The following is a 27,117-nucleotide window of genomic DNA, read 5'->3' as shown; positions in this document are numbered from 1 at the left end:
CACAAATATTCATATAATCCTTTGACATGTGTCTTACATGTAAACCAACAGCATGGTGGTCTGCCTGTAAAACAAACTGAGAAATGCCACCAGTTAAGGGAAGCATGCAAAATTTTCCAGCTAAACAGTAAGAAAGTCTAAGTAAAACAAAAGGTTTTTTAATATCACTTTATTCACCTCATTCTTTGCAGCTTCTGAAATTGAATTTTATGCTTCCTCTGCATCGTCTTTAGCTTTTTGAAGCTGAAAATAAAAAAAGCATGCATGAAACAATTTGGCATTCTATAATTGTGGCATTCGCTATAATCATTCAAAAGCTTGACTTGACCTTCAATTCTTTTGCTAGCAGATGAGCAGCCTTGTGTGAATCAGGTGAAAGCAAATACTCAATCATGTTTAACAAAACAAAAGGGAGATACCAAGAGAATGCACATCATGTTTAACAAAACAAAAGGGAGATACCAAAAGAATGCACATCATGTTTAACAAAACAAAAGGGAGATACCAAAAGAATGCACATCATGTTTAACAAAACAAAAGGGAGATACCAAAAGAATGCACATCATGTTTAACAAAACAAAAGGGAGATACCAAAAGAATGCACATCATGTGCAACAAAACAAAAGGGAGATACCAAAAGAATGCACATCATGTGCAACAAAACAAAAGGGAGATACCAAAAGAATGCACATCATGTTTAACAAAACAAAAGGGAGATACCAAAAGAATGCACATCATGTGCAACAAAACAAAAGGGAGATACCAAAAGAATGCACATCATGTTTAACAAAACAAAAGGGAGATACCAAAAGAATGCACATCATGTGCAACAAAACAAAAGGGAGATACCAAAAGAATGCACATCATGTGCAACAAAACAAAAGGGAGATACCAAAAGAATGCACATCATGTACAACAAAACAAAAGGGAGGTACCAAAAGAATGCACATCATGCGCAAAGCATGTGTTTGTCTGAATCTTACCATTTCTTGGTTCTTGGGTTTGGCTTTTTCCAGTGCTTTTGTGGCATTCTCAAACTCAACTAGTTTACACATACGACAGAAATTCATCTCCTGCAGGGTTAGAAATAGTCAAAACAAGTGCATTACAGTGCATTGTAGACAGTTAAAATGTTTATCTAGGGACAGCAAGAAGAAACAACTAATAGGGAAAATGCTACACCCTGACATCAGAATGTATATTCTCAATACTGTTCTTGGTACAAATTCTATTATACTGACAAGGAGAAGTTGTTCAACAATCAAGAGCTTCTTTGTTTTTTGCTATCATTTCCTTTATTCTCATGACCTTAATGTACTATGCAGCAGTGATATGGTGAGGAGAATTTAGATGCTGATCACTTCAACAAGAGAGGAAGACATAACTATCATGCTAAGGTCTTGATAGGTCTTGATTGCATCTTATTGCCAGTTCTCATGATGGTTACAGCAAGTAGAGCTAGCATGTAAGATGTGGTAAAACAGTGGTTATTCACATGGGAAAAAAAATCAGCCAAACTATATGTCTGGTCCATCATTGTTTGCATTGGAAGTTTGTCACCACAGTTTAATAATGGAAAGATATGAAACAAATATTGAGTAATTATTACAAAATCATATCATTTAGCAATTTCAGACAAAGAACAACAAACCCTTTCAATTCCTTGGTATTATTATCACCACCAGCAGATGCTGACATGATGCCAGAACTAAAATCATTCACTGCTAATGCAACACCTGAAATTCACAAAAAATTCAAAATTACCAAACTTACATATGTATAAATATGCCATCATGGTAAGATTGTCATAATCATACATTATCATAAATTATCAAAAACAACTGTCATTTTGCAACATCCTAATACTGAAGCAATGTAAAATGGTTTCCATGTTTACATAGCCTGATGTAAACACTTGGGAGGTTGGGAGAACACGAGATAAGCGTAGGAAACCATGATGCAAAGCAGAGTGGTTTCCAGCTTATCGAGTGTTCTCCCAACCTCCCAAGTGTTTACATCAGGCTATGTAAACACGGAAACCATTTTACATTTCTTTTATAAAATAACTAATGAAAGAGGAATGAAAACTGTGTTTACATACACTCATGTAAAATAGTTTTATGGCCAATCAGAGCGCACGTACTATTTGAATTATTTTATAAATTACAATACTATATGATTGAATAATACTTCAAGTATGTCTTTGCCACCCTCATGTTGTTCTTACATGAATGTTCTTTAGATATCAAAGTTTTGGCCATACTTTCTGTCAAAATTCACTAGGCTGCACCATTCACCAAAATCATGAGATTTGAGGGTGTAATTCGCTATTTCAGCCTAAACAACCTTGATGCAGATTACACATTCCAGCAAATAAAACATTGCTACATACCTTGCTGACTGTTTACCATTTTGGTGAAGTTCTACAAAAAACACACAAGTAGAAAAACATTTATTTATTGAAGGAAAAAATCTCAAAATTGTTAACTCTTACTTAGAAGCTAAAACCAAATCTCACTTTCCTCTAAAACCTTGTTCTTGTCATAGGTGCTGTTTAGCACAAAACCAATTTACAGAATCATAACTTAACTGTTTATGTTATTATTGACATTTAGACATTTCCAGCAGAGTCGGCATTTTGGAATTCCAGGTCTTTTTTTCCCTCATAAAAGACCCCTAAAGCAAACCAACAAGATGCAGGTAAATGTAATCTATCCTACACCCACATTAGTAGCTCAGGGTGCAGAATCCTAGCCCAGACTAATGTGGTGAGAGGGAAGCATTTACACCATCAACCCTTAAACTCCTATGCATGACCAAAACATTATTTCTCCCCACCACATCAATACAACACCAAGCAGGCAAGTGATGCTCTGATTGTTAGTTGATCCAAAACCAAATTCTCTCAACCAACATCATATGAATTGTATGGCAGAAGGGAAATAACTGAATCATAATACACCTCTTGGAAAGATATTACTCCTGACCCCATATATCTCCTTGGTAAGTGGCGTGTACTCTTCCACAAAATCTCTTTTCTCCTGAAATTCTTCAACAAGATCCTAACCAAAAGGAATAACTTCTGGTTATTTGTATTTCTAGGAAGGCCAAGTTATTCTTGTACTGGTTAAATTCAAAAGAAAGTTTGGTCATCTGTGAGCAGGGCCACTGTAACCCTTTAACTCCCAGAAGTGATGAATAATGTAACTTCTCCCTTTAATATCCATACATTATTCAGCAAACAGGTGATGAGAATACTCAGACTCATCAGGTACAAGATATTACCCTGATTGAACACCAAATTCTAGTAACTAATTTACAAGGAAATGTGTAGCAGCTACAGGGGAGAATTAATAATCAGATCTTGGGAGTTTGAGGGTTAATTGCACTTTGGCAAGAGTGTTTCTTTGCCTGCAGAAGAGAATGAGGCCTAGTAGAGCAACACAAGCTGCTGAGAGGCCAGTCAAGGGTTAACAGTGATAAGGAGGGACCAAGTAATCAGCAGTTTAACCCCTCAGAGTGACTGACATCTAATTTCTCCTTACCATATCCCCACTGAACCAAACATTAAGGTCAGGAGAATATAGGAACTGATCACAGACTAAAGAAGCTCTTGGTTTTTAGACAAATTCTCCATGTCAGCATCTTAGGAAATGTTTAGAGAACAGTATGGAGAATATGCATACTGATGTTAGAGTGTGAAGGGTTAAAACACTGTCTCTCTGTATGCCATAATTCAAACTACAATTATTCATATTTTACAGCCCTGAATGAGACATACACTGTATGTTTAATCCAAAACCAAATTCTCTGAACAAACATCATATGAGTTGTATGGCAAACAGTAAAGAGAATGACTGAACCATAATGCACCCCTGGAGTAAGATTCTATTTGGAAAAATATAACAACTACTGACCCCATATGTCTCCTTGGTAAGTGGTGTGTACTCCTCCACAAAATCTCTTTTCTTCTGAAATTCTTCATCAAGATCCTAACCAAGAGGAACAACTTCTGGTAATTTGTATTTCTGGTTAAATTAAAAAATGACAATGAGGCCTGGAGCAACATGAGCTGGTGAGAGGCCTGTAAAGGGTTTAACCCTTTAACTCTCACAAGTGATTAACATGAAACTTCTCCCTATAATATCCATACATTATTCAGCAAACAAGTAATAAGAATAGTCAAACTTGTCAGGTAGAAGCTTCTATCTTGATCTAGTATCAAGTTCTCATAACTAACTTATAAGGAAATATGTACTAGCAGCTAGAGGGGAGAATTTACAATCAGATCTTGGGAGTTAAAGGGTTAACACTGATAAAGAAGGACCAAGTATTCAGCAGTTTAACCCCTAAGAGTGACTGACATCTATTTTCTCCTTACTGTGTCCCCCCTGAATCAAACATTAAGGTCAGAAGAATAAAGGAGCTGATCACTGACTACAGAAGCTCTTGATTGTTAGACATGTCAGCATCCTAGAAAATGTTTAGAGAACAGTTTGGAGAATATGCATACTGATGTTAGGGTGTGAAGAGTTAAAACACTGTCTCTCTGTATGCCACAATTCAAACTACAATTATTCATATTTTACAGCCCTGAATGAGACATACACTGTATGTAATTAAACAATAATCCAGTGATATCACAATTTTACTAAATAAAGACTTCTTAGATAAAAAAATCAAAACAAAACAAAAAAACATAAAAAAATCCTGGAACATTTTGTACCTTGTGACTATGATGCCTGAGATCATCCACAGCTCATGATATAGACTTGTCCTAAGACCCTTTTTCACTTTGCTTCTCACTGCAAGCTATGTAATAAAAAAAAAGTGTTTATACCTTAAACTGTGAGTGTATGAGCATGAGATGCCATTAAGCCACTGATCACTGAGTTGAAAAGAGATTCATTTCTCAGAGCAAGGAGTTTAATAATGATTATCAAACTTAGTTTTACCAAGTTGCAACAGACATTTTGTCACAAAAGAAATCCCCCAGGCATACACATACAATCAGCGATAAAATTGTCAACACACTACCAGTGAAATGGCAATATTCTGGAATAGCATACCAATTATATTCCTTACTTTTAACTCTTCTTCTCATGTACAATGTTTCTTTAATTGTTTTACACCATTCTACAACATTGACTGGTGGAAGAGCTTATTGTTGCAGTGAATTGTAGTTCAATTTTCACTCCATTTCTACATAATTCCTTAGAGGTGGCTCAGTGGATGTTGTGTCAACTGATTTTATCTTTAAAACATTTATGACCCCTTAGGATGAAAATAGTCAGAATTTTTCTTGATTTTATGAAAAATATACCTATGGAGTTTCAGTCAAGTGTTGTTTTGCCATAGTATGTCAGTTTACAAATTTTGTGGAAAAAATCACCCATACTCACAGGGATTATGGCCAAATATCTGTAAGAGTATCTTATTATTTAAAAAAACTCACATTTTCCTCTTTCAAAACCTTCTGCAAATCTTCATCTTTTCAAAAGTCTGGGTGGCTGACAACAAGTTGAAAAAATCTGAAAAACATCAGAAATTGTAATTCTTGAGATGGGCTAATATACAATGTAAACATGTGAATCGACAGTGTCTCCCTGAAAGTATATTAAATTTTAGAGAGAAAATAGTATCTTCAAGAAAAATTGAGTCTTTCCTTGGGAAGTTTCCATAAGATCTGTTTATTGTTTCTTGTTGGGTTGTTTTCTTGATCATTTTTGTTTTACTTCACCAGTTTACTAGGAGAAAAAAACTTAAATGGAAAATTAACCCTTTACATCCTAACAGTGACTAACATCAAATTTCTCCTTAAAATATCACACCTATGGCGGCAGCGCTTGCGCATTTCGTCCATAATGGCGTCCAAATAATATAAGAAACTGTATGGAAATTTGTAAAATTTCTAAAATATAACAATCAGGAGCTCATGGTCCCGTCTGCTCTCGATCGAGACATATTCAGTACTGATTCTGCTATTCATCAAACCTCAGAGGGACTCGATAAATAAAAACCACTTACTTCCCGAGCCAGTTCTTTTGTCATTGATTATTGACCTAGGTCGCCATACAGTTCTTCAAAATCCGTCGTTCTCCATCCCAAACACTCGCCTATTACAGGAAAGTGCATCAATAAAGTCAACTGCTCTCGATCAAATTGACTACTACAGAGTTCGAAGCGTCCAAATATCCTGTAAAATTGCCATTTCCTTCCATCAAAAAAGTTCCCAACGCGCCAGAGTATCCCTTATTTTCCATGTTGAGTAAGTGACGAGACGCCATGTTGAAAACTATGACTGAAATAGTTAAACACGAGCAACGCTGATCTTCGAATCGTCGGCCATATTTTGTTTATGTTCTTGCAGGGAAATAAATTAGTTCTCGGTCCTTTTCGGAATAAAAATATGCCAGGCATTGAATGCAACTTCAGTAGTCTTAGCGCGAAAATTAAATTCAAGCAAATCAAAATTCTGACATCATGTCATCGCTCTGCCTCGAAAAATCCCAAAGATTTAATTGCAGGTCTTCTTTTCTTTTTCTTTTCATCAAATAGAAGATCTGCGGTGCTCAAATTGTATAAGTCATGGTACGAAACACTCTTCTTTGCAGATCGAGCCGTGATCGCCGCCATATTGAATTCTCTTATTATATTGTTCCGGAGTGTAATACCATATACCGCTGATAATTGTTAGCGGGCTCGAAATGTCCTTGATTTCTGGCGATAATTACATATGGAACATTTGCAGAAAGAATTGGAGGTGTGGAGGCCCCATAGTCTGCATCTGGAGTCTGAGTCGAGAGATTCCTATGTGGAGACCAGACAGGAACACTTCGACAAAGAGACTTAAGAAGTAATCAGCTCTCATCAAGAATTTCACTTTCCATTAGTTTTGATTTGAAAGTTCCACTGCCCGAGAACACGACTGCAGCTGATCTTAATCAGACAACTGAAGAAATTTACAGTAACCTATTATTAAAGTTTAACAAAACAGATGTGAATCTTAATATCAGTGGGATTTCCTTAGTTTTCGATGCTTCAAAACCACCTCAAGTCCGCTTCGTGCGCCTTTTATGTGATAGTGGACAGGTTCTAAGAGACTCCAGCTCCAAATGTGGTAAGCAGAGTTTGTTATCAAAAAAATCCTTAAGAATCTCAAAACAAAAAGTGACTGGTTAACTTACTTTGCTTAAAAGATTCTTATTTTGTCCAAGATAGTTGGTTACGCTGGCACATTTCCATAAGCAAGTATCCTAAAAAATAATTTGATCGCTTTAGACAAACAGGAGCAGTGAGATGCATGATGCAAATGAAAGAATAGCCAGATAATTTTTTATTTCACGTTTGCTAAGTACTTCCCTATAACTATGAAATTTTCTAAAATGGCCGAGTTTTCCAAAGTGGCCATAAAAGCAATTTCACTTCCGCTTTATAATTGGTTTATTTAAGAAAATAGGTGTTATACGATTGGCTGCCTACTCTAGATCAACAATCTTTCAAAGGCGCAGAGTTTCTTCGCAGAAGGCATTTGAAAAATTATGTGAGTTGAAAAAACGTATTGAAAGCGCTAACTCTAACTTAAGGAGAACTAAAATCTTCCCATAGCTTTTAAGCCCTTAGATGTTTACGGAGTACTTGGCTAAGTTTAGACCCTATCGTAAGTAATAAGAAAGATGTAATTAACTCAACGAAGGAAGCACGTCATAACCAAGCACCAAAAAGTCATTCTTTTAGATGAATCAACGTACAAAACATTTCTCCTGAAAATGAGTTTCCTCGCATGAGGATGAAGAATGATTGTAATATAAGTATCGAAAAGGCAATGCACTTGCCTTACTATGCTGTCAAATGCTATAAACAGCTCTGAAATTGCCGACTGAAACAGTTTGATGATAGGTCAAACCTTTTTAAACATCATCGTCCCTTTTTGCTATTTATAGTGAGCTGTCCTGTTGGATACTTCCACAATACCTCAGATTGCCAGGCACGCGCAGTGGATCATTACCAGGATAAAGAGGCGCAGACTTCTTCTGTTCCTTGTCCATCCGGTACATCAACGTTTGGCGCGTTTGCATCTAGATGGCAGGGAAACTGTGAAGGTCTCTAAAAAAATTATACTAGATGTCTTATTTTGACTTATGATGAATTTATTTGTACTGCTGTAAACAATATTCGTATTTGACCGCTTGCCAATTCTTATTTTCATCAAAACGTCAAATGCCGATGGGCAAGAGACATCTGGTCACCTTCTCAATGTCATCATTGCCATGGCAATAGTTGTACCAGTCATTGTAATAGTTGCTGTCGCCATCTTTTGTGTGTTGAAGCAAAGAATGTAAGTCAAAAGCATCATTTTCTTTTTTTTTTATGGTTGTCATTATCGTCACCATAAGAATTTCTTACTGTTATTTTTACTGCCGTCGTGGTTTTTCAAAAGTGGAATAGAAACCAATAGAGTTGAATTGTAATGGAAGAAAAAGAGGTGTAAAGGCTTAGGGAGGGTGAACTGGCGTGAACAGAGCAAGGGTGATGGTGGGGTAACGTGTTGACAGCGTTCAAGTCAAAATTGCCAGAGCTCGTCCCAATATCAGTAAAATAACAACAGGAAGCATTTAAATAATCGTACTGGATGCCAGGTTTATTCATCGCTGAAAACCATTCCGTTCTTCGCCCTCCCCCATTCCCTTGCCGATTCATCAAGTTTCTCTGATAGTTTGCCAGTTTCCCTTGATATTTAATGGTGAAGAGCATCACTTTGACGACAAAAGAAGTAACATATTGTCCTCGAGATTGCATCACTGTGACTTTACCGTGGCTTAAATTTGGACCTCTCGAACAGTTGTTCCTGCGTACTGTTTACTAAACCACCGCAATTCCCAACTTTGATATATCCTCTCCTCAGATCCTTTGTGATATCGGCATCTAAAGGTTACCTCCACTACGCAACAGCCCACGCACAAAGCATAAAAGAAATATTCTTATTTTGGCCGAGTAAGGCATTAACAAAGTTAAGATTTTGTCTTATTTCGGAGTTCCAAGACGCGTTCGCTTGAATGACATAGCATCACATAGCAAGGTTTGATACATGCGAGCTAGTTAAAGATTTATGTCTCTCTTTCTCAGCTATTTTATCTTTCCTCCCTCAGAAGACCTCGGCGAAGAACTTCTGAGACCAGGGGACACAACAATCCAGCATATGAAGATCCAATGAATAACCGTGTCTATGAGGAAATTGAAGAATTGCACTTTCCGAGTCCCCATTTTCATTATCAGTTACTGAACACGGAACCACATACTTACGCGGAGCTCCGAAACAGTCACTCTGAAGCCTAAGGAAATAGTTTGACGACTTCAGATAATCTGAGTTGAGATTCTTTTTTGTTATAGTCCTACCTTCACCGGTTTAAGCCGTGGATATGCAATGCATAGGAAAAAGCAACGCGTTAACGCGGCCTAGGAAGTCTGGGGAGAGCATACATATATCTTATATAGGATGCGAACCCAATGTTAGTTTTGGCAAATCAATTAAGGAGAGCTCTTGTGGGGATGACGGCTAATTTTGTACCGATAATGTACTGCACAATAACCCTTTTATCACGATGTGAACAACTGAACATTCCCTCCTAACACTTTGTTGGGAGAGTGGAAATCAAATGTCAAGGTTGCTTTGGTAAACTTAGACTTGACCCGCCGAAATAACCAATTATATTCTGCACGTTATATCCACGAGTTCATTATAATGTCACTTGGATCTTGTTATACAGTATCTATGATGGATTCTAGTGCGGAAGGTCTATAAGGATTAGAGGAAAGGTTATATACTTCTTACAGGCATCGAGGGAAGCGTTATCACGGAGAAAATGGCCGCAATTCAACGATAAAACCGCCCACGTAGACAATTCAAATCCAATCCCTTGGACAGTGTAATACGTTACAATCAAAGATACACTTTGGGTGCAATGTAGAGTTACGAGTTCAGAATAAAATGTTTCATTCTTAGTTGGATTTGGATCTTTATCAGTTTCGTCATCTAACAAGAGTATCTCATCAAAAAATGTATCTTAAATTTCGTTTTCCAAAAGTGTTTCTAATACCGCATTTGTTCTCTTTTTCACTCGTGTCCCGCAATGTTATGGAGAAGTAAAACATGTTACAATTCTACCTTCAGACAAACAACAATCTTTCTAACTTTTTTCATCAATAAATAACCCCATCCCCATGCAAGTAACTTCTTTACGACATGATAATGATCACCCATGCGCTATCCAGGCTTTAATTAGCCTTTCATGAAAAATTTTTGACCAGGCAGAAGGAAAGAGAGAGCCCTGTGTGACAAAAATTAATATTTTCAACCCTCCAGTCCAATTTAAAAAACTTGAACTTTCGTTTAAAATTTACTTCAAGATGAAAGAGGAGTTTGTAGGAATGTGGGTATTAGGAATTGTGAGCCAGTACATTGTGAGACTTCACTGCGTCACTATGAACACTACTGAAACGAGTAGTTGAAAAAAGGACTTGTACGGGCCCGAATTTTTTTCAGGTCCTATTTTCAACTACTCGTTTCAGTAGTGTTCTTAGCTGCGAGGAGCTCTTAATTTCATTTCTTCACCGCAGTGCAAATATATGAATTTTATACATCTAAAATCATCATTCACCGCGTCGTTTAAGATCTTTATCGAAGTTCGCTCTTCGATTCCACAAGAATGAGAGGTTACTTCCACTCAACCTTGGATGTTAAACGGCTACTGATGAAGAAGTAACGGGATTTTCTTTTTAGTATCCTGTGGCATGTTAGCAAATTAGTTTATCCAGAGATTTTCCTTCTACGAAGTTCGGAACAAATGATGTTTATTTCTTTAAGACAACCGCTGATCAGACTCTAGTGATTGAGGCTCACGTGGGCCTTGATGTCAAGTGGCGGGGGGGAGGGGGGGAAGAGAGGAGCGGGAACGGGAGGTGAACAGCACTTTTCGATTTTTCAATTATATAGTACTGAAGCGTTAAGTGAAAAACTTTAATAAGTTTCCTGTGAACAGCGAAATATCATGGATTTTGTTCTAATTTCTAATAATATCTATTTCTACTCTTTTTTCAGCTAGTAAGTCATTGTTTTTGTTAAATCGTTCTGGTGTTTGTTTTATAAAGGGCATGACAGTTTTCGAAAAATCGACCTCCAATGTTACCTTAAATTTGAGCCTCGACATGGGTCGCCACGAGTGTTCGCTGGGGTGATCAGAAAATCTCTCATAACTTGATAAATTTTGAAGATCAGATGAAGTGGATTGTGGTTCTAGAATAAGGACATGAAAGTCTTTCAATGTACAAGAAATCAGCGAAATCTATTTTTCAAGCTAGATCGGCCGGACCGCTTTTATGGATATTCTCTCTTAATTATGAATATGAATAAAAATCATAAATTTAAAAGAGCAAGATTCTGAAAAAGCAGCAATGATTAGCAACTTGAGAAATTCTTTACTTGGGTGCATATTCTGACTGTTTATTATCCGTCGAACTACAACCTTTGGTAGCAACCTAAGAAATGAGAAAGTAATGAACTACTTGTTCAGAAATAAAAAAAAACCACATCAATTGTGCGAGTTTCCAGATCGGAATATTAAAAGCACAAGTTAAGCAAGATATCATGAAAAAATTAAAACGATCTAAGTTCTCACGTGCAAAGAAAAAACAACAAGTAAACCTAAATTAAAGACCAACAACGTCTATCAATCAGCACAGTTACTAAACTATTAACACGACTCTCATTTCTTCTTTTCCAAAACAGCTCCAAGGTCATCAACTCTCTTTCTTTTCTGTTTTAGCCGAGATAAGTTCCTGCTGACCTCTAGTGTCCTTATATGTTCTTCACCATACTTGGAGATATAAATTACCAGTGCACGCTTATAGCAGTCTTTTGCTTCATCTGTGTCGCCCAGATCACTGTGTAAATTACCCAGATTGTTGTAAGAGCTTGCAACATGAACATGCTCAGGTCCCAGCTGTTTCATCTGAATCTCCAGTGCACGCTTATAGCAGTCTTTTGCTTCATCTGTGTCGCCCAGAGCCTTGTGTAAAGTACCCAGATTGTTGTAAGAGCTTGCAACATCAACATGCTCAGGTCCCAGCTTTTTCAGACGAATCTCCAGTGCACGCTTGTAGCAGTCTTTTGCTTCATCTGTGTCGCCCAGATCACTGTGTAAACTACCCAGATTGTTGTAAGAGGTTGCAACATCAACATGCTCAGGTCCCAGCTGTTTCATCTGAATCTCCAGTGCACGCTTATAGCAGTCTTTTGCTTCATCTGTGTCGCCCAGAGCCTTGTGTAAATTACCCAGATTGTTGTAAGACCTTGCAACATCAACATGCTCAGGTCCCAGCTGTTTCATCTTAATCTCCAGTGCACGCTTATAGCAGTCTTTTGCTTCATCTGTGTCGCCCAGAGCCTTGTGTAAAGTACCCAGATTGTTGTAAGACCTTGCAACATCAACATGCTCAGGTCCCAGCTGTTTCATCTGAATCTCCAGCGCACGCTTATAGCAGTCTTTTGCTTCATCTGTGTCGCCCAGATCACTGTGTAAATTACCCAGATTGTTGTAAGAGCTTGCAACAGCAACATGCTCAGGTCCCAGCTGTTTCATCTTAATCTCCAGTGCACGCTTATAGCAGTCTTTTGCTTCATCTGTGTCGCCCAGAGCCTTGTGTAAAGTACCCAGATTGTTGTAAGAGCTTGCAACATCAACATGCTCAGGTCCCAGCTTTTTCAGACGAATCTCCAGTGCACGCTTATAGCAGTCCTTTGCTTCATCTGTGTCGCCCAGATCACTGTGTAAACTACCCAGATTGTTGTAAGAGGTTGCAACATCAACATGCTCAGGTCCCAGCTGTTTCATCTGAATCTCCAGTGCACGCTTATAGCAGTCTTTTGCTTCATCTGTGTCGCCCAGAGCCTTGTGTAAATTACCCAGATTGTTGTAAGACCTTGCAACATCAACATGCTCAGGTCCCAGCTGTTTCATCTGAATCTCCAGTGCACGCTTATAGCAGTCTTTTGCTTCATCTGTGTCGCCCAGAGCCTTGTGTAAATTACCCAGATTGTTGTAAGACCTTGCAACATCAACATGCTCAGGTCCCAGCTGTTTCAGACGAATCTCCAGTGCACGCTTATAGCAGTCTTTTGCTTCATCTGTGTCGCCCAGAGCCTTGTGTAAAGTACCCAGATTGTTGTAAGACCTTGCAACATCAACATGCTCAGGTCCCAGCTGTTTCATCTGAATCTCCAGCGCACGCTTATAGCAGTCTTTCGCTTCATCTGTGTCGCCCAGATCACTGTGTAAATTACCCAGATTGTTGTAAGAGCTTGCAACAGCAACATGCTCAGGTCCCAGCTGTTTCATCTTAATCTCCAGTGCACGCTTATAGCAGTCTTTTGCTTCATCTGTGTCGCCCAGATCACTGTGTAAATTACCCAGATTGTTGTAAGAGGTTGCAACATCAACATGCTCAGGTCCCAGCTGTTTCATCTGAATCTCCAGTGCACGCTTATAGCAGTCTTTTGCTTCATCTGTGTCGCCCAGAGCCTTGTGTAAATTACCCAAATTGTTGTAAGACCTTGCAACATCAACATGCTCAGGTCCCAGCTGTTTCATCTTAATCTCCAGAGCACGCTTATAGCAGTCTTTTGCTTCATCTGTGTCGCCCAGATCACTGTGTAAATTACCCAGATTGTTGTAAGAGGTTGCAACAGCAACATGCTCAGGTCCCAGCTGTTTCATCTGAATCTCCAGTGCACGCTTATAGCAGTCTTTTGCTTCATCTGTGTCGCCCAGAGCCTTGTGTAAAGTACCCAGATTGTTGTAAGAGCTTGCAACATCAACATGCTCAGGTCCCAGCTTTTTCAGACGAATCTCCAGTGCACGCTTGTAGCAGTCTTTTGCTTCATCTGTGTCGCCCAGATCACTGTGTAAACTACCCAGATTGTTGTAAGAGGTTGCAACATCAACATGCTCAGGTCCCAGCTGTTTCATCTGAATCTCCAGTGCACGCTTATAGCAGTCTTTTGCTTCATCTGTGTCGCCCAGAGCCTTGTGTAAATTACCCAGATTGTTGTAAGACCTTGCAACATCAACATGCTCAGGTCCCAGCTGTTTCATCTTAATCTCCAGTGCACGCTTATAGCAGTCTTTTGCTTCATCTGTGTCGCCCAGAGCCTTGTGTAAAGTACCCAGATTGTTGTAAGACCTTGCAACATCAACATGCTCAGGTCCCAGCTGTTTCATCTGAATCTCCAGCGCACGCTTATAGCAGTCTTTTGCTTCATCTGTGTCGCCCAGATCACTGTGTAAATTACCCAGATTGTTGTAAGAGCTTGCAACAGCAACATGCTCAGGTCCCAGCTGTTTCATCTTAATCTCCAGTGCACGCTTATAGCAGTCTTTTGCTTCATCTGTGTCGCCCAGAGCCTTGTGTAAAGTACCCAGATTGTTGTAAGAGCTTGCAACATCAACATGCTCAGGTCCCAGCTTTTTCAGACGAATCTCCAGTGCACGCTTATAGCAGTCCTTTGCTTCATCTGTGTCGCCCAGATCACTGTGTAAACTACCCAGATTGTTGTAAGAGGTTGCAACATCAACATGCTCAGGTCCCAGCTGTTTCATCTGAATCTCCAGTGCACGCTTATAGCAGTCTTTTGCTTCATCTGTGTCGCCCAGAGCCTTGTGTAAATTACCCAGATTGTTGTAAGACCTTGCAACATCAACATGCTCAGGTCCCAGCTGTTTCATCTGAATCTCCAGTGCACGCTTATAGCAGTCTTTTGCTTCATCTGTGTCGCCCAGAGCCTTGTGTAAATTACCCAGATTGTTGTAAGACCTTGCAACATCAACATGCTCAGGTCCCAGCTGTTTCAGACGAATCTCCAGTGCACGCTTATAGCAGTCTTTTGCTTCATCTGTGTCGCCCAGAGCCTTGTGTAAAGTACCCAGATTGTTGTAAGACCTTGCAACATCAACATGCTCAGGTCCCAGCTGTTTCATCTGAATCTCCAGCGCACGCTTATAGCAGTCTTTTGCTTCATCTGTGTCGCCCAGATCACTGTGTAAATTACCCAGATTGTTGTAAGAGCTTGCAACAGCAACATGCTCAGGTCCCAGCTGTTTCATCTTAATCTCCAGTGCACGCTTATAGCAGTCTTTTGCTTCATCTGTGTCGCCCAGATCACTGTGTAAATTACCCAGATTGTTGTAAGAGGTTGCAACATCAACATGCTCAGGTCCCAGCTGTTTCATCTGAATCTCCAGTGCACGCTTATAGCAGTCTTTTGCTTCATCTGTGTCGCCCAGATCACTGTGTAAATTACCCAGATTGTTGTAAGACCTTGCAACAGCAACATGCTCAGGTCCCAGCTGTTTCATCTTAATCTCCAGTGCACGCTTATAGCAGTCTTTTGCTTCATCTGTGTCGCCCAGATCACTGTGTAAAGTACCCAGAATGTTGAAAGAGCTTGCAACATCAACATGCTCAGGTCCCAACTTTTTCGTTTGAATTTTTAACAGCCATTTACCATAGACTAGCGCCGCTCTAAACCTACTGTGGTTTAGGCACATGTTAGTAAGGCTCCAAAGGCCATCAGGAAAATTACACAAGGCTCTATTGCTCGCTTCTGGTATTCCTTTCCCGAGTGACATGTCTTCAATTTTCAGGCTCAACGTTGTAAGATGGGGAACTATTCTTGCTCCCACAACAATAGATTCCAGCTCTTCAAATTTTGAGAAAGACATTACCGCGCCATACACCACTTTGTGGCTTTGATCCTTTGCGAAACCTTTTGTCGCAGATTTAATAACATCAAGAACGACACCATGGACTCGAATATAAACACCAGTTGATTCTTCTTCAATTAGCAACAGTGAACATCGACTCATCCTCGTTCTTATCATATCTTCATCTTCAAATTCGTCATCAGTTGTTTTAACATACTCGATAATAATGTCTTGCAGTATCGGCTGTGATGCACACATTGAAAGAAAAAGGAACATGTGATGCAAAATTATATCATTTTCCATCACCATTTCGACAGCGAGTGTTATTGCTTTGGTCATGGTCTGCGGATAGGCTGGATTTGTCGCAGCAAGAATGCTTTCAGTATTGCTTCGTTTCCCCTCTTCCAATTTCTTCAAATAGTCGGTCCAGCCAAATTTCGAGGTTCCTTTATTCTGACGAACTTGTCTCACATATGTGGCTGCGGCTGCCAATGAAAGTGGCTGGTAGTCTAGTTCTTTCGCAATTTCTTTTTCCATCTTGGCATCTGAGATACCAGAAAGGAGGTTAAGCAGAAAGCACGCATCATCAAGTTGCATTCCTGCGCTGATTGAGATATTTTGTATGGAAGAGCTTGACAACGGTATAGACGCAGTGTCTTTTGTTGTTATTAGCATCTGACCCCTTGCCCACAACTCGCTGTCTGCATCTGGCAAATAATCGCTTGTACGAGATTCGCTGGTCACATTATCAACTACTAACAGCCATGAAGCGTAATGCTCAATTTTTGTACTTATTAAGGTCTTGAAATATGAAATCTTCTCGTCTGTGTTCAAATCCTTGGAGCGGTAAGTGTTTGTTATTTCATAACCGGGACAATTGCAATGTTGAGCGAAAAGGACATACGATTTCAAGAGTGCTTCCGAGTTTTCAGCATTCAACGTCATGACAAATGAAGCTGCAGAAGGTATTTGTTCGACCTCGTCGTAAAATCGCCTGGCTGCTAAACGGGCCAGCTGAGATTTTCCACTTCCTGGATTTCCTGACAAATACAGTATGCTCAACCCATCATTGGCGTCTTTTAGTGTTTGGAGGTTTTGCAAAACTTCACCAACTTCAGATTCCCGACTAGCGATGTCGTGGCTAGGTTTGGGAGGGAGAATACAAAATGGAGAGACATCGAAATTTAATTGCTCTTCTAGGGCAAGCCTCTGTTCTTCTTTCACTTGAAGTTCCTCTTCTTTGTCTTTAACTTCTTGTTTCAAGTCGTCAACCTTCCTTAAAACTTCGTTTAACTCCTCCGTTAAGAAGTTTGTCTGATTTTGAACTTCGTTGATTTCCAATGACGGGAGACCGAGTGCGTGGAATGCAGTTTTAACCTTTGTAATGACAGTTTGGAAATCTCCGTTGGAGAGGTGGCCCCGAGGCATATGTGCAAATTCTTCATTTCGAAATTTCCTTAAGTCGTCCGCATTTGATCTAATTGATGGATTGAGAAAATATATGCAATCTGAATACAGGATAGCGTAAAACAGCATGGCACAATCCCACTCAGCTCTATCGCCATTCTTCATGGTTGTCAACAGCACAGCATTTCTTTTTCTGTTTCGAGTAGACTCGCCATTCCAGAAGTCCATTCCATTTTTGGGTTGATCTTTCCATTCTCCCAGTGTTGTCTTGTATCGATTGTCCCATTCTTGTTTGAAGATGGTTCGCAGACCCTCAGTTAGTATGTCAGTGACAACGTAACAAATCCTGTAGTAATTCAGTTGCTCTGTGGTGTACCTCAACCTAGTGGCCATCATCAGTTACATCCTATTAAAACCATAGTTATGTTAGTACCAAATTCGGTTATGTGAGTAGGTCGCTATACTTTTGCTGATCCTTCAACGGTTTTGTGGTACTTGGTTTGAATATTTATTTACCTACCAAGATATTTTCGCTGATACATGTCAATTATATTTTAGTGAGGAAGTAAGGGCAATTGAAAAACTCTCGCTTTCAAAACAATTTGCTCGATGGAGTCAAGGGCTAATAAAAGGGAGGAAAAGAGAGTGGTAAAGATCCACTGTCACTCATAACTTAAACGTCAGTATAATACAGAAAAGTGTTCAGAGCAACAAGGATACGGTTTATATGTGAAAGAAACCATCTTCTTGCTTCCTTATTTGTTAATTTCTTTCTTTCTTTCAGTGTTCACTTGGTTCCACGATTGGTATTTTTCGAGAAACAGTCGACCTGAAATATGGAACTTGACAGATCTCACCTGATTTAGCCCCTTCGCATATTAGAGAGAAAAAACTAGGTTAAAATGTTGACACTGAATCACTCAGCCCAAGAACAAAATTACGCAGGGAACTCATGGTCGAAGTCAATGACAAGGGAGTTTTTAAGCTGTACGATTATAGTCTTCTGCTGAGCTGGTAGTTTTTTTCAGCTTGTGAAGTAATTGGTGATGGTAATCTTACAAAAGCTAAATTGCAAGTCTCCTAACATCAAGGATCACTTTTCCCTTAGTTCAAGCATGCTGATGGGATCAAGAACACTGCAAGGTAGTGAGAGGGTGGCGTACGTGGGAGATAAGGGAATGCAACAAGGAGGAGTCCCCATCATGAAGAGTGTGAGGACAAAGAGAGCCTTAATGGAATGGATGCCAATCTGCATGAGGACCATTAAGGCAAGATTCTACTCAAACCACAAAAGCTAACGGTAATAAAAGCATATGTACCAACAGACGATACGATGGACGAGGGAAGGGATGAATTTAACAATCAACTGCGAGACTCTGTTGCTAGCTGCAGTAGTCATGATATGATTTTGATGATGGGAGACCTGAACGCTTACGGGAGTAACAACATTAACAGAGAGGAGGTACTGAGGAAATTTAGTGTCGGAGTCATGAATGATAATGGGATAGGTTATATGACCTCTGTTGTACGAACGGCTTAGTTGTAACTGAAACAGTTTCCCACAGAAAGAGGTCCATAAGCTGACCTGGAAGTCACCAGGTGGGAAGACTGTTAACCAGCTCGACCATGTCTTTGTGAATGGACGCATGAGAACATCGATTCTGGACACGAGAGTGATGGGAGGAGCCGACGTATATGGTGACTACTACCTGGTGAGAACCAGAATGAAACTAAAGTTGGCAAAGGCGCATGGGAAGAAGAAAACAAGTGTGAGGTTTAACGTGCGTTAGTTGCAAAGTGAAGAGATCAGGAGGAGATATAACATTAAAGTGAAGAACAGGTTTTCAACGATATGAGATATAGAAGATTCGAAGGAAGCGCGACAAGATCTTCGTGACTTTCAGAGATGCCACATAGAAAGCTACTGGAAGGTAAAAAGGAGAGCAAGCCACGGATAGGAGACACGACGTGGGAAAAAATTTAGGAGGGGTAAGACGCAAAACTTAATATAGAGGGTGCGAGATTGGAACAACTTGAACAGCGACAGAGAGAGGAGTATAGTGCGAAAGAAAAGGAAGTAAAAGAGAGTGCTAGGGAGGATAAGAGGAATTGGTTGGAGGAAAGGGCTACAGCAGCAGACAAGGCCGCTGAGAATTGTAGAGACGAGGAGCTAAACAGCATAACCAAGACAATAGCCGGGAACAGAGGAGGCGAGAATTGCGTGTGAAAGACAAACTGGGGGTGCATAAGACAGAATCACAAGAAAGATTGCAGAGCTGGGTAGAGAACTTGAGTAAAGTTTTAAACAGAGATGACCCCACAAATCCGGTGGAAGAGAAAGAAGAAACAGAAGAACTGGAGCAGATTGAGGAAATCGATATAGGAAGATGGCGAATACAAGAGGTTAAGGATGCGTTCAGGAAAACAAAGCCAGTGCCCAGACCTACTAAGGGCTGACATGGAATACACCGCAAGTAGGCTGACTAGATGATATAACAGGCTTTAGAAAAGTTAATGGTGGCCAGAAGTGTGTAAGAAGGAACTTGTTGTCAGTATATTCAAGAAAGGTGATTTGCGTGACTGTAACAATTGGAGAGGAGAGACTTTGCTACCCATCATCAGTAAAATATTCCACAGGATGCTGCTAGAACGGATTAAGAAAGGTATAGACAGGAAGCTTAAAAAAGAGCAGGGTGGCTTTAGACCAAATGGAAATACAACTGAGCAGATCTTTACAGTAAAAAAAACATCTTAGAGCAGGCAAACGACTGGAGAGCGAGTCTGCACACGCACTTTGGGGACTTTGAAAAAAGCCCTCGATTCGGTACACAGAGAAAGATTGTGGAACACCATGGGGAGCTATGGAATACCGCGCAAGATGGTGAGAGTGGTAGTAGGGATATACGGAGGGTTTAAATGCGCCGTAATCGACGGATTTGAGATATCAGACTGGTTCAAGATTTAGTCAGGAGTAAAGCAGGGATACGTAATGTCAGGATTCTTATTCCTACTGGCCATGGGTTGAATCAGGAGGAAGACAACAGCAAGACACCGAGGATGGAGTCTGCAACGAACAGGGAGAGCATTGTGGTGGCGTATCTTGAAGCTATTGTAGACAAGAAAGGTGGAGGCAGTGAAGACATTAGGAACAGAATGCAGAAGGCACGAGGTGCATTCCAGAGGCTATGGAAGGTGTGGGTAGCCAGAAGAATAGGAAAGAGAGCCAAGATGTGCCAATTCAAGACTTTAGTCCGATCAGTCCTGCTACATGGTTATGAAACATGGAAAATCACAAAGACCGATGAAAGAACACTGAAAAGTTTTCAGTACTAATGCCTAAGACGGATACTGAGGACCAGATGGCAGCAAAGAATGAAAAACAGGAGAGTAGTTGAAATGGTAGACATCAATAAAATTAGTTGCGAGGTGGGAAGAAGAAAGTGGAACTGTTTAGGACATTTACTCAGGAGAGAAGGTGTGAACGACTTTTTTGCGGTATTGGGGTGGACACCAGAATGTCAAAGGGCGAGAGGGAGACCAAAGACCAGTTGGAGAGGGACTGTTGAAAGAGGAAAAAGGCAAGGCGATATGGAAGAGCTGGATTGTGGCTGGTGTGGCGGCACGCAGCAGGGGGGTTGGGCGGACAATGTGACGGCCTTATGCACCTACTGGCCCAACAAGCGATGATGATAATAATGAGGATGATGATACACACCACACGTGATAGTTAACTTTAATTTACGTGCTATGGTAACCCGTGGTTTCTCGGCGAAAGGAAAGAAATAATTGCTGTGAAGCTAGAGATCGGAAACAAAAATAAATTTAGAGAAAAAGTGTACCGAACTTGTGGGGTACACTGTACTCTCAATCGTCAAATTCTTTCATTGTTTATCATTAACGTTCACCACATCACAAACTTCCAACGCTCTCTCCTCAAACCTATCACTCTAATTATCACCTCTCCTATTTCAATCTTAACCTAACCGTGACTGCGTGAGTCACATGTCACGCAACTTCCGTTTAAAAGGTTACTTGGAACTTACTTTCGAATCAGTGAGTTAAATGATACATACCGTTCGAGAAGTTTGACAAAACTTGGGAATACTTGAACTGTCTGCAATCAAAGGTTGAACAATCTAGAATCAAACTCCTTTTTTCAGAATGACCAAGGACTGATTGACTAAAACGAGGAGACTAAAGGAGTTGTTCACCTTCAGGTATGGGATATCACCCCTCCCCCGGTCCTGTGGGTATTTCTCCAGAAAATTCCCCCATCAGGTGAAGACGAGGGGGGGGGGGGAGGAAGGAGGGGGGCATAAATATACAAGTCATGCTAACATTCCTAACTCAAGAAAAAAACCGAAATAAAAGGCAACCTTCTGGCGCTGGTGCCTGGCTTGATTACTGCAACAATCGAATTTAAAATATTGTCAAGAATGTTTAGATCAAAGTCCTTTTCACAGCAGCAACAAGGATAAAATATTAGATTTTAAAAAGCCTTTTTAACAGACTTTAATAATCTTTTTTCAAAGAATCTATGAAATAAGTTCAACAGTTGGTTTTGATTTCTGTGTTAGCGTCAAAATTTCAACCAGGCAAGAAAACAAACAAAAATAGCTTATGCGCAATCAGCCTTCAACTCGTAAACAGGAACACGAAAGTGGAACCAGAGTGTTACGTATTGTGACCCTAACAAATAATAGTCCAGTGACATTGCGTCTTTTTGGATAACGTAGATAACTGCAAACGTCACGTTTGTGCGCTGATCCTTTAAGTGTAAGCAGAGCTGTTAAGTCCGGGGTTAGTGAAAAAATAAAAACTGGGAAAGCAAAGCACGTTACCTCTTCTCCACCGGTCCTCAAGAAAATATTTGTAAGAAATTCTCGAATCGGCAGGAGTGGGTTGTGGGGAGAGGGGTAGGGAGGTTTACTTGCAAACATTACACTGCATTCCCTCCATGTATACAAAGCAGAATAATACTAAATCTGGCGATTCTCTAACTGCAGACGTGTCTGGTGTGATATTTCAAGTAATTGGAGTAAGCTCTTGAACAGAGGTCAATCATATTTGGATATCTTCTAGAATGTTCTGCTCAAATTTTTCTTTAATATACACACCATTCTAGCATCCTAACTCAAGAAAAAACGCGGATGAAGAGGCAACCTTCAGACACCCGTGCCTGATGTGATTACTATAACAATCGAATTAAAAATACCTTTCTTACATCCTTAACTCCAAAAAACAACAGATGAGAAAGCAACCCTCGAGCATGGGTGCCTGGCGTGATATTACAACAATCGAATTTCAAATACGGTCAAGAATGTTTTGATCAAAGTCCTTTTCAGAGCAGTAACAAGGATAAAACATAAGATTTTAAAAAGCCTTTTTAACAGAATGTAGAAATTTTTTTCAAAGAATCTATGCAGTGACTACAACAGTACAGTTGGTTTTGATTTCTGTGTAACTGTCAAAATTTCAACCACACAAGACAACAAATTGCTCATGCACAACAAGCCTTCAACGCGTAAACAGGAACACGAATTTTAAATATAAAAATATTTTAAGAATCTCTCGAATCGCCAGGAGTGGGTTCTGGGGTGAAGAGAAGGGGGGTTCATTTGCACACCATTCCACATTTCCTCTCTGAATTCAAAGCAGACAAAAGACAACATCAAGCAATTACTCAATTTGGCGATTTTCTAACTGCAGTCGTGTCTGGTGTGATATTTCAAGTAATTGGAGTAAGCTCTTGGGCAGAGGTCAAACATATTCGCATATCTTCTTCTAGAATTTTCTGCTCAAAATTTTTTCTTAGAACTGCATGCAAACAATTCTTGGAGCAAACAAGGAAAAAGTTCTATATTGAGAGTCTTTCACCGGAGGAAAAACTTTCGAACGAACAATTCAGTTTAAAGTTCACAATCTTCAGCAATAAAACATAACTTACAATTTCATCATTCAAATGAACAGCTAGAAAAGAGCGTATAAGGTTACTAAATTAGGGAAAAATTTTTTTGGACAACGGTGATTTCGAAAAACATCTTAATCGACTGTGGAGTTGTTTTCTGTCAGTTTGTTTCTATGGTGTTCTCGTAGACAACATACATTCGCAAAACTTCCCCAACATCAAAACATACGCAATGACTAAATCGACAAGAAAGTTCCTGATCCTTTATCAATCTTGAGATAGAAGACTAGTATATGTTTAGTTTTAGTTTCAAAATTAGCAAGTCATGGCCGGTTACAGAAACAACTAAATTACTCTATAACAAAATGTACTCACCAGCGACCCTAATTTCAGCGCCTTGAAGAACAAGGCTGATAAATGCTATCGTTTGTCTTTCGATCTTTTCACTGCCGCTGTGGATCGTGATGGCCGGCCTCGCACGAAGAAGGCTTGCAATCAAAACTTCCCGATCTGCACATTGAAGGCGAAAACAAAGAGCAATAAACGATTATACTTTATCTCATATTGTACCGTTGTCCATAAAAAAAGGATAATTCTCACACCAAATATTCTACTGCTTTAACGAAATGGTACGTTGCGGGGTAATTTCCTTTTGCTCAGTATTATTGTCTAACAAAACAAAGCAGTTCTGTCGATCATTTAACACACGCAGCATTCAGATGATCAGATCATTAAGTGCATCAAATAACGACACTTTTGACATTTTCACTAATCTAGGGTGACGGTAGTAGAAATCGCTGTGCAATTTCACCTTTTGCTGAACCTATTTTAATAAGCTCCTTCTCCTTCAGCGTGTGTCGTATCAATACAAGTATTCTATTCGATCTTTTCACAGCCGCTGTGGATCGTGATTGCCGGGCTCGCACTAAGAAGACTTCTGGCCGTTTGCTTGCAATCCAAACGTCCCGATCTGTACATCGGAGGTGAAAACAAGCGCATAAAATGATAATATCTGAATCGAAGACTAATACTGGATTTCTTGATGTTGTCCAAAAGCAGATAGTTATTTTGTTTCAGTTTCAAAATTATCAAGTCCTGGACTGCTACAGAAACACTAAAATTACACTCTGACACTATGTACTTACCACCGAGGCTAATTTCAGTGCCTTCAGGAACAAGTAATGCTGATAAATGCTACTGTTTCTCTTTCAATCTCTTCACTGCCGCTGTGGATGGTGATGGCCGGGCTCGCAAAAAGAAGACTCCGAGCCGTTTGTTTGCAATCCAAACGTCCCGATCTGTACATCGGAGGTGAAAGCAAAGCGCATTAAAGAAAAATACTTTATCTAAAATTGCATTTGACGACGGTAAATAACCTGCATGTACTAAAACCCGAAACAGAGAAGCGAAACGACCGAAACGAAATAGCTAAAACAAGCGAAACCAGCGAAACAACCAAAACAAAACGATCGAAATGAAACCACCGTAACGACCGAAACGAAACCATTACAATCGTTTCGTTTAGATAGTTTCGTTTCGATAGTTTCGTTTTGGTCGTTTCGGTTGTTCGTTTTAGATGTTTCGTTTCGGTCGTCACGGTCGTTTCGGTCGTTTCGGTCGTTTCGGTCGTTTCGATCGTTTCTTGTCGCTGTTTCGGGTTTTAGTAAATGCCTGAATAACCACAGTCTTTTCAAACGAGATAAGACTTGTAATTCAGTATATCAAGAATCGTACTAATTCTGTCAAGGTAGGAGAGACCGTAGTTCTCCAGATGAATAAAGGACAAATTCCCAAATTGTTGTATGCAAAATGAAATCTATTCAGCATTTGTTAAATGATTTAAGTGAAGCAGGGTTGAACCTTTTCATAGGGCCTTTAAGCTTTGCAGTTTTAGTATACGAGCAAGAATTTGTGACAACACCCTTTACGGATTTACACTAAGCTTTGGTCTCGTTGTAAGCAAACACTGATCGGAATTAGTGTCTCGATTCTAGATTACAAGAGATCTATACTTACTTCTTTAAGGATCCCAGGAACTATTAAGGGAACAAGTCGTCGTTTTCAGCCAGCAAAATGACAAAGTACTGCTCAGAAGCAACCATATACAAAAGTAAACCAAATTTGCTTAGCGCAGCATGTCTGATGAAATCGTGTTGACTTTTACGTCAGCAGCAGACAGATGTCGCCTGATCTTATAAGAAATTCAAACAGCAGATGACTAAATCGCAAGTAGGGGTAGGGTTAGGAGGAGGAGGGTCATTAAGGAAGTTTAGTTGTTTCGTCCTCAAAATTCTGGATAAACAACGATATTAAAGGAAAAATCGTTTTCATATCCTGGGGGGTTGGAGGAAATTTTACTTTTTTTAGCGGAGAGGGGGGGGGGAGGATCACATGATTTTCAGGGGGAGGAGGAATCAGTCTTCTCTAACAGAGTTAAAAGAAGGACTATAAAAAAATTGACCGCAGATTACGGGAGGGGGGTGGGGGGAATCAATAGAAAACCACGGAGCTTCATGGGGAGATCGGGTAAATGTTATTGTTACAAAACTAAAATACACCGCGGTATTCTCTTGGACCACATAAATTTGCAAAACTTCCCCAACATCAAAACAATTTCGTACTCCTTTATTAATCTCGAGATCGAAGGCTAGCACTGTATTTCTTGCTGTCATCCAAAAGCAGTTAAATGTTTAGTTTCAGTTTCAAAATTAGCAAGTCCTGGCCCGCTACAGAAAAATCTAAATTACACTATAGCACAATGTCCTTACCAATGAAGCTAATTCCAGCGTCTTAAGGAACAACTAAGGTTGATAAATGTTATCGTTTGTCTTTCGATCTTTTCACTGCTGCTGTGGATCGTGATGGCAGGGCTCGCTAAAAGACTCCTAGCTGTTTGCTAGCAATCCAAATGTCTCGATCTGTTCATCGGAGGTGAAAACAAACGCATTAAGCGATAATTTCTAAATCGGAAACTAAACCTGTATTTCTTTCTGTTGTCCAAAAGCAGGTAGATCCCGCTACAGAAACAACTAAAATTACACTATAACACAATGTACTTACCAGCGAGGCTTATTTCAGCGTCTTGAGGAACGACTACTTCTGATAAATGCTATCGTTTCTTTTTCAATCTTTTCACTGCCGCTGTGGATGGTGATGGCCGGGCTCGCACGAAGAAGACTCCGAGCCGTTTGCTTGCAATCCAAACGTCCCGATCTGTACATCGGGGGTGAAAACAAGCGCATTAAACGATAACACTTTGTCTAATATTGTATTTGACGACGATGAATAGCCAGTCTTTTCATACAAGATAAGGTTTGTAATTCAGCAAATCAAGAATCGTAGTAATTTTGTTAAGGTAATAGAAACCATAGTTCTCCAAATGAATACAAGACGAATTCCCAAATTGTTGTATTCAAAACGAAATCGATTTAGCATTTAGTAAATGATTAAAATGATGCAGGGTTAAACTCGTTCATAGAGCCGTTAAGCTTTGCAGTTTGCGCATACGATCGAGAATTTGTGACAACATCCTTAATGGCTCCTACACTGAGCTTTGGTCTCGTTGTAATCAAACACTAGTCGGAATTTGCCTCTCAAATCTAGATTACAAGTGATCTGTCCTTACTTCTTTAAGGATTTTAGGAACTATTGTGTGAACATTACCGCTCGGAAGCTACCACGCTCTAGAGTGAAACTGATTTGCATAAAGCAGCATTTCTGATGATATTTTGATAGCCTCTACAACGTCAGCAGCAGACAGATTTGCGCCTTGATCTCATCAGAAATTCAAACAGCAGATGACTAAATTGTAGGTAAAGGTAGGGTTAGGAGGCGGAAGGTCATTAAGGAAGTTAATTCGTTTTGGGCTTAAATTGTGAATAACCAGCGATAAAGAAAGAGTAATTTTTATAGCCTGAGGGAGGGGGGGGGGGGGCTGGAGGAAAATTGTTTCTCTTGGGGGGAGAGTGGGAGTTCGTATGGGTTTCAAGGGAAACGGAGGGAATCAGTCGTCTCTAAAAAAATTAAAAGAAGGACTATAGAAGA

The 27,117-nt window shown here is 39.8% G+C and overlaps 2 protein-coding genes and 1 long non-coding RNA gene across 12 annotated transcripts in view; 1 reads left to right on the top strand and 2 right to left on the bottom strand.

The window, feature by feature from the left end:
* LOC149046094 (uncharacterized) overlaps positions 1-27,117 on the bottom strand; it is an 87,506-nt gene that overhangs the window by 1,843 nt on the left and 58,546 nt on the right. Inside the window, exons 1-9 of one of the 5 annotated variants that reach the window (XM_089206517.1) lie at positions 6,028-6,647; positions 5,456-5,531; positions 4,727-4,812; positions 3,918-4,028; positions 2,963-3,062; positions 2,393-2,423; positions 1,652-1,736; positions 984-1,073; positions 178-243 (exon numbers count right to left, since the gene is read on the bottom strand). In XM_089206517.1, the coding sequence (XP_089062643.1) occupies positions 1,067-1,073; positions 1,652-1,736; positions 2,393-2,423; positions 2,963-3,062; positions 3,918-4,028; positions 4,727-4,752 (360 nt within the window). In that variant the 5' untranslated portion in view covers positions 4,753-4,812; positions 5,456-5,531; positions 6,028-6,647 and the 3' untranslated portion in view covers positions 178-243; positions 984-1,066. Of the gene's footprint in view, positions 1-177; positions 244-983; positions 1,074-1,651; positions 1,737-2,392; positions 2,424-2,962; positions 3,063-3,917; positions 4,029-4,726; positions 4,813-5,455; positions 5,532-6,027; positions 6,648-27,117 lie in introns of those variants that run through there. The other 4 variants (XM_089206515.1, XM_089206516.1, XM_089206518.1 and 1 more) reach the window with 4 other exon arrangements.
* LOC149046097 (uncharacterized) overlaps positions 6,993-27,117 on the top strand; it is a 30,464-nt gene continuing 10,339 nt past the window's right edge. Inside the window, exon 1 of the long non-coding RNA XR_016186640.1 lies at positions 6,993-7,092. This is a non-coding gene — a long non-coding RNA (uncharacterized LOC149046097). The remainder of the gene's footprint in view (positions 7,093-27,117) is intronic.
* Positions 11,004-26,841, bottom strand: LOC149046099 (uncharacterized). Of its 6 annotated transcripts, XM_089206432.1 has the most exons (7): positions 26,699-26,841; positions 26,134-26,286; positions 25,090-25,991; positions 24,219-24,371; positions 23,449-23,583; positions 21,239-21,279; positions 11,004-17,571 (listed from the first exon to the last, which is right to left on the bottom strand). In XM_089206432.1, exon 7 carries the CDS (start codon positions 17,559-17,561, stop codon positions 11,763-11,765), a length of 5,799 nt encoding a protein of 1,932 aa, XP_089062558.1. In that variant the 5' UTR covers positions 17,562-17,571; positions 21,239-21,279; positions 23,449-23,583; positions 24,219-24,371; positions 25,090-25,991; positions 26,134-26,286; positions 26,699-26,841; the 3' UTR covers positions 11,004-11,762. The 6 variants fall into 6 exon arrangements, 3 of the variants coding, with proteins under 3 accessions (XP_089062558.1, XP_089062559.1, XP_089062560.1); XR_016186602.1 differs by lacking the exons at positions 11,004-17,571; positions 21,239-21,279; positions 23,449-23,583; positions 26,134-26,286; positions 26,699-26,841 and adding an exon at positions 23,885-24,043 and having other exon boundaries at positions 25,090-25,235; XM_089206433.1 differs by lacking the exons at positions 23,449-23,583; positions 24,219-24,371; positions 25,090-25,991; positions 26,134-26,286; positions 26,699-26,841 and having other exon boundaries at positions 21,239-21,357.

This window comes from Pocillopora damicornis, chromosome 5 (genome assembly GCF_964200805.1).
Source record: "Pocillopora damicornis chromosome 5, jaPocDami1.2, whole genome shotgun sequence".
Lineage (NCBI taxonomy): Eukaryota > Metazoa > Cnidaria > Anthozoa > Scleractinia > Pocilloporidae > Pocillopora > Pocillopora damicornis.
The sequence above is the reverse complement of the archived record's forward strand: the minus strand, read 5'-3'. Positions and strand labels throughout refer to the sequence as shown.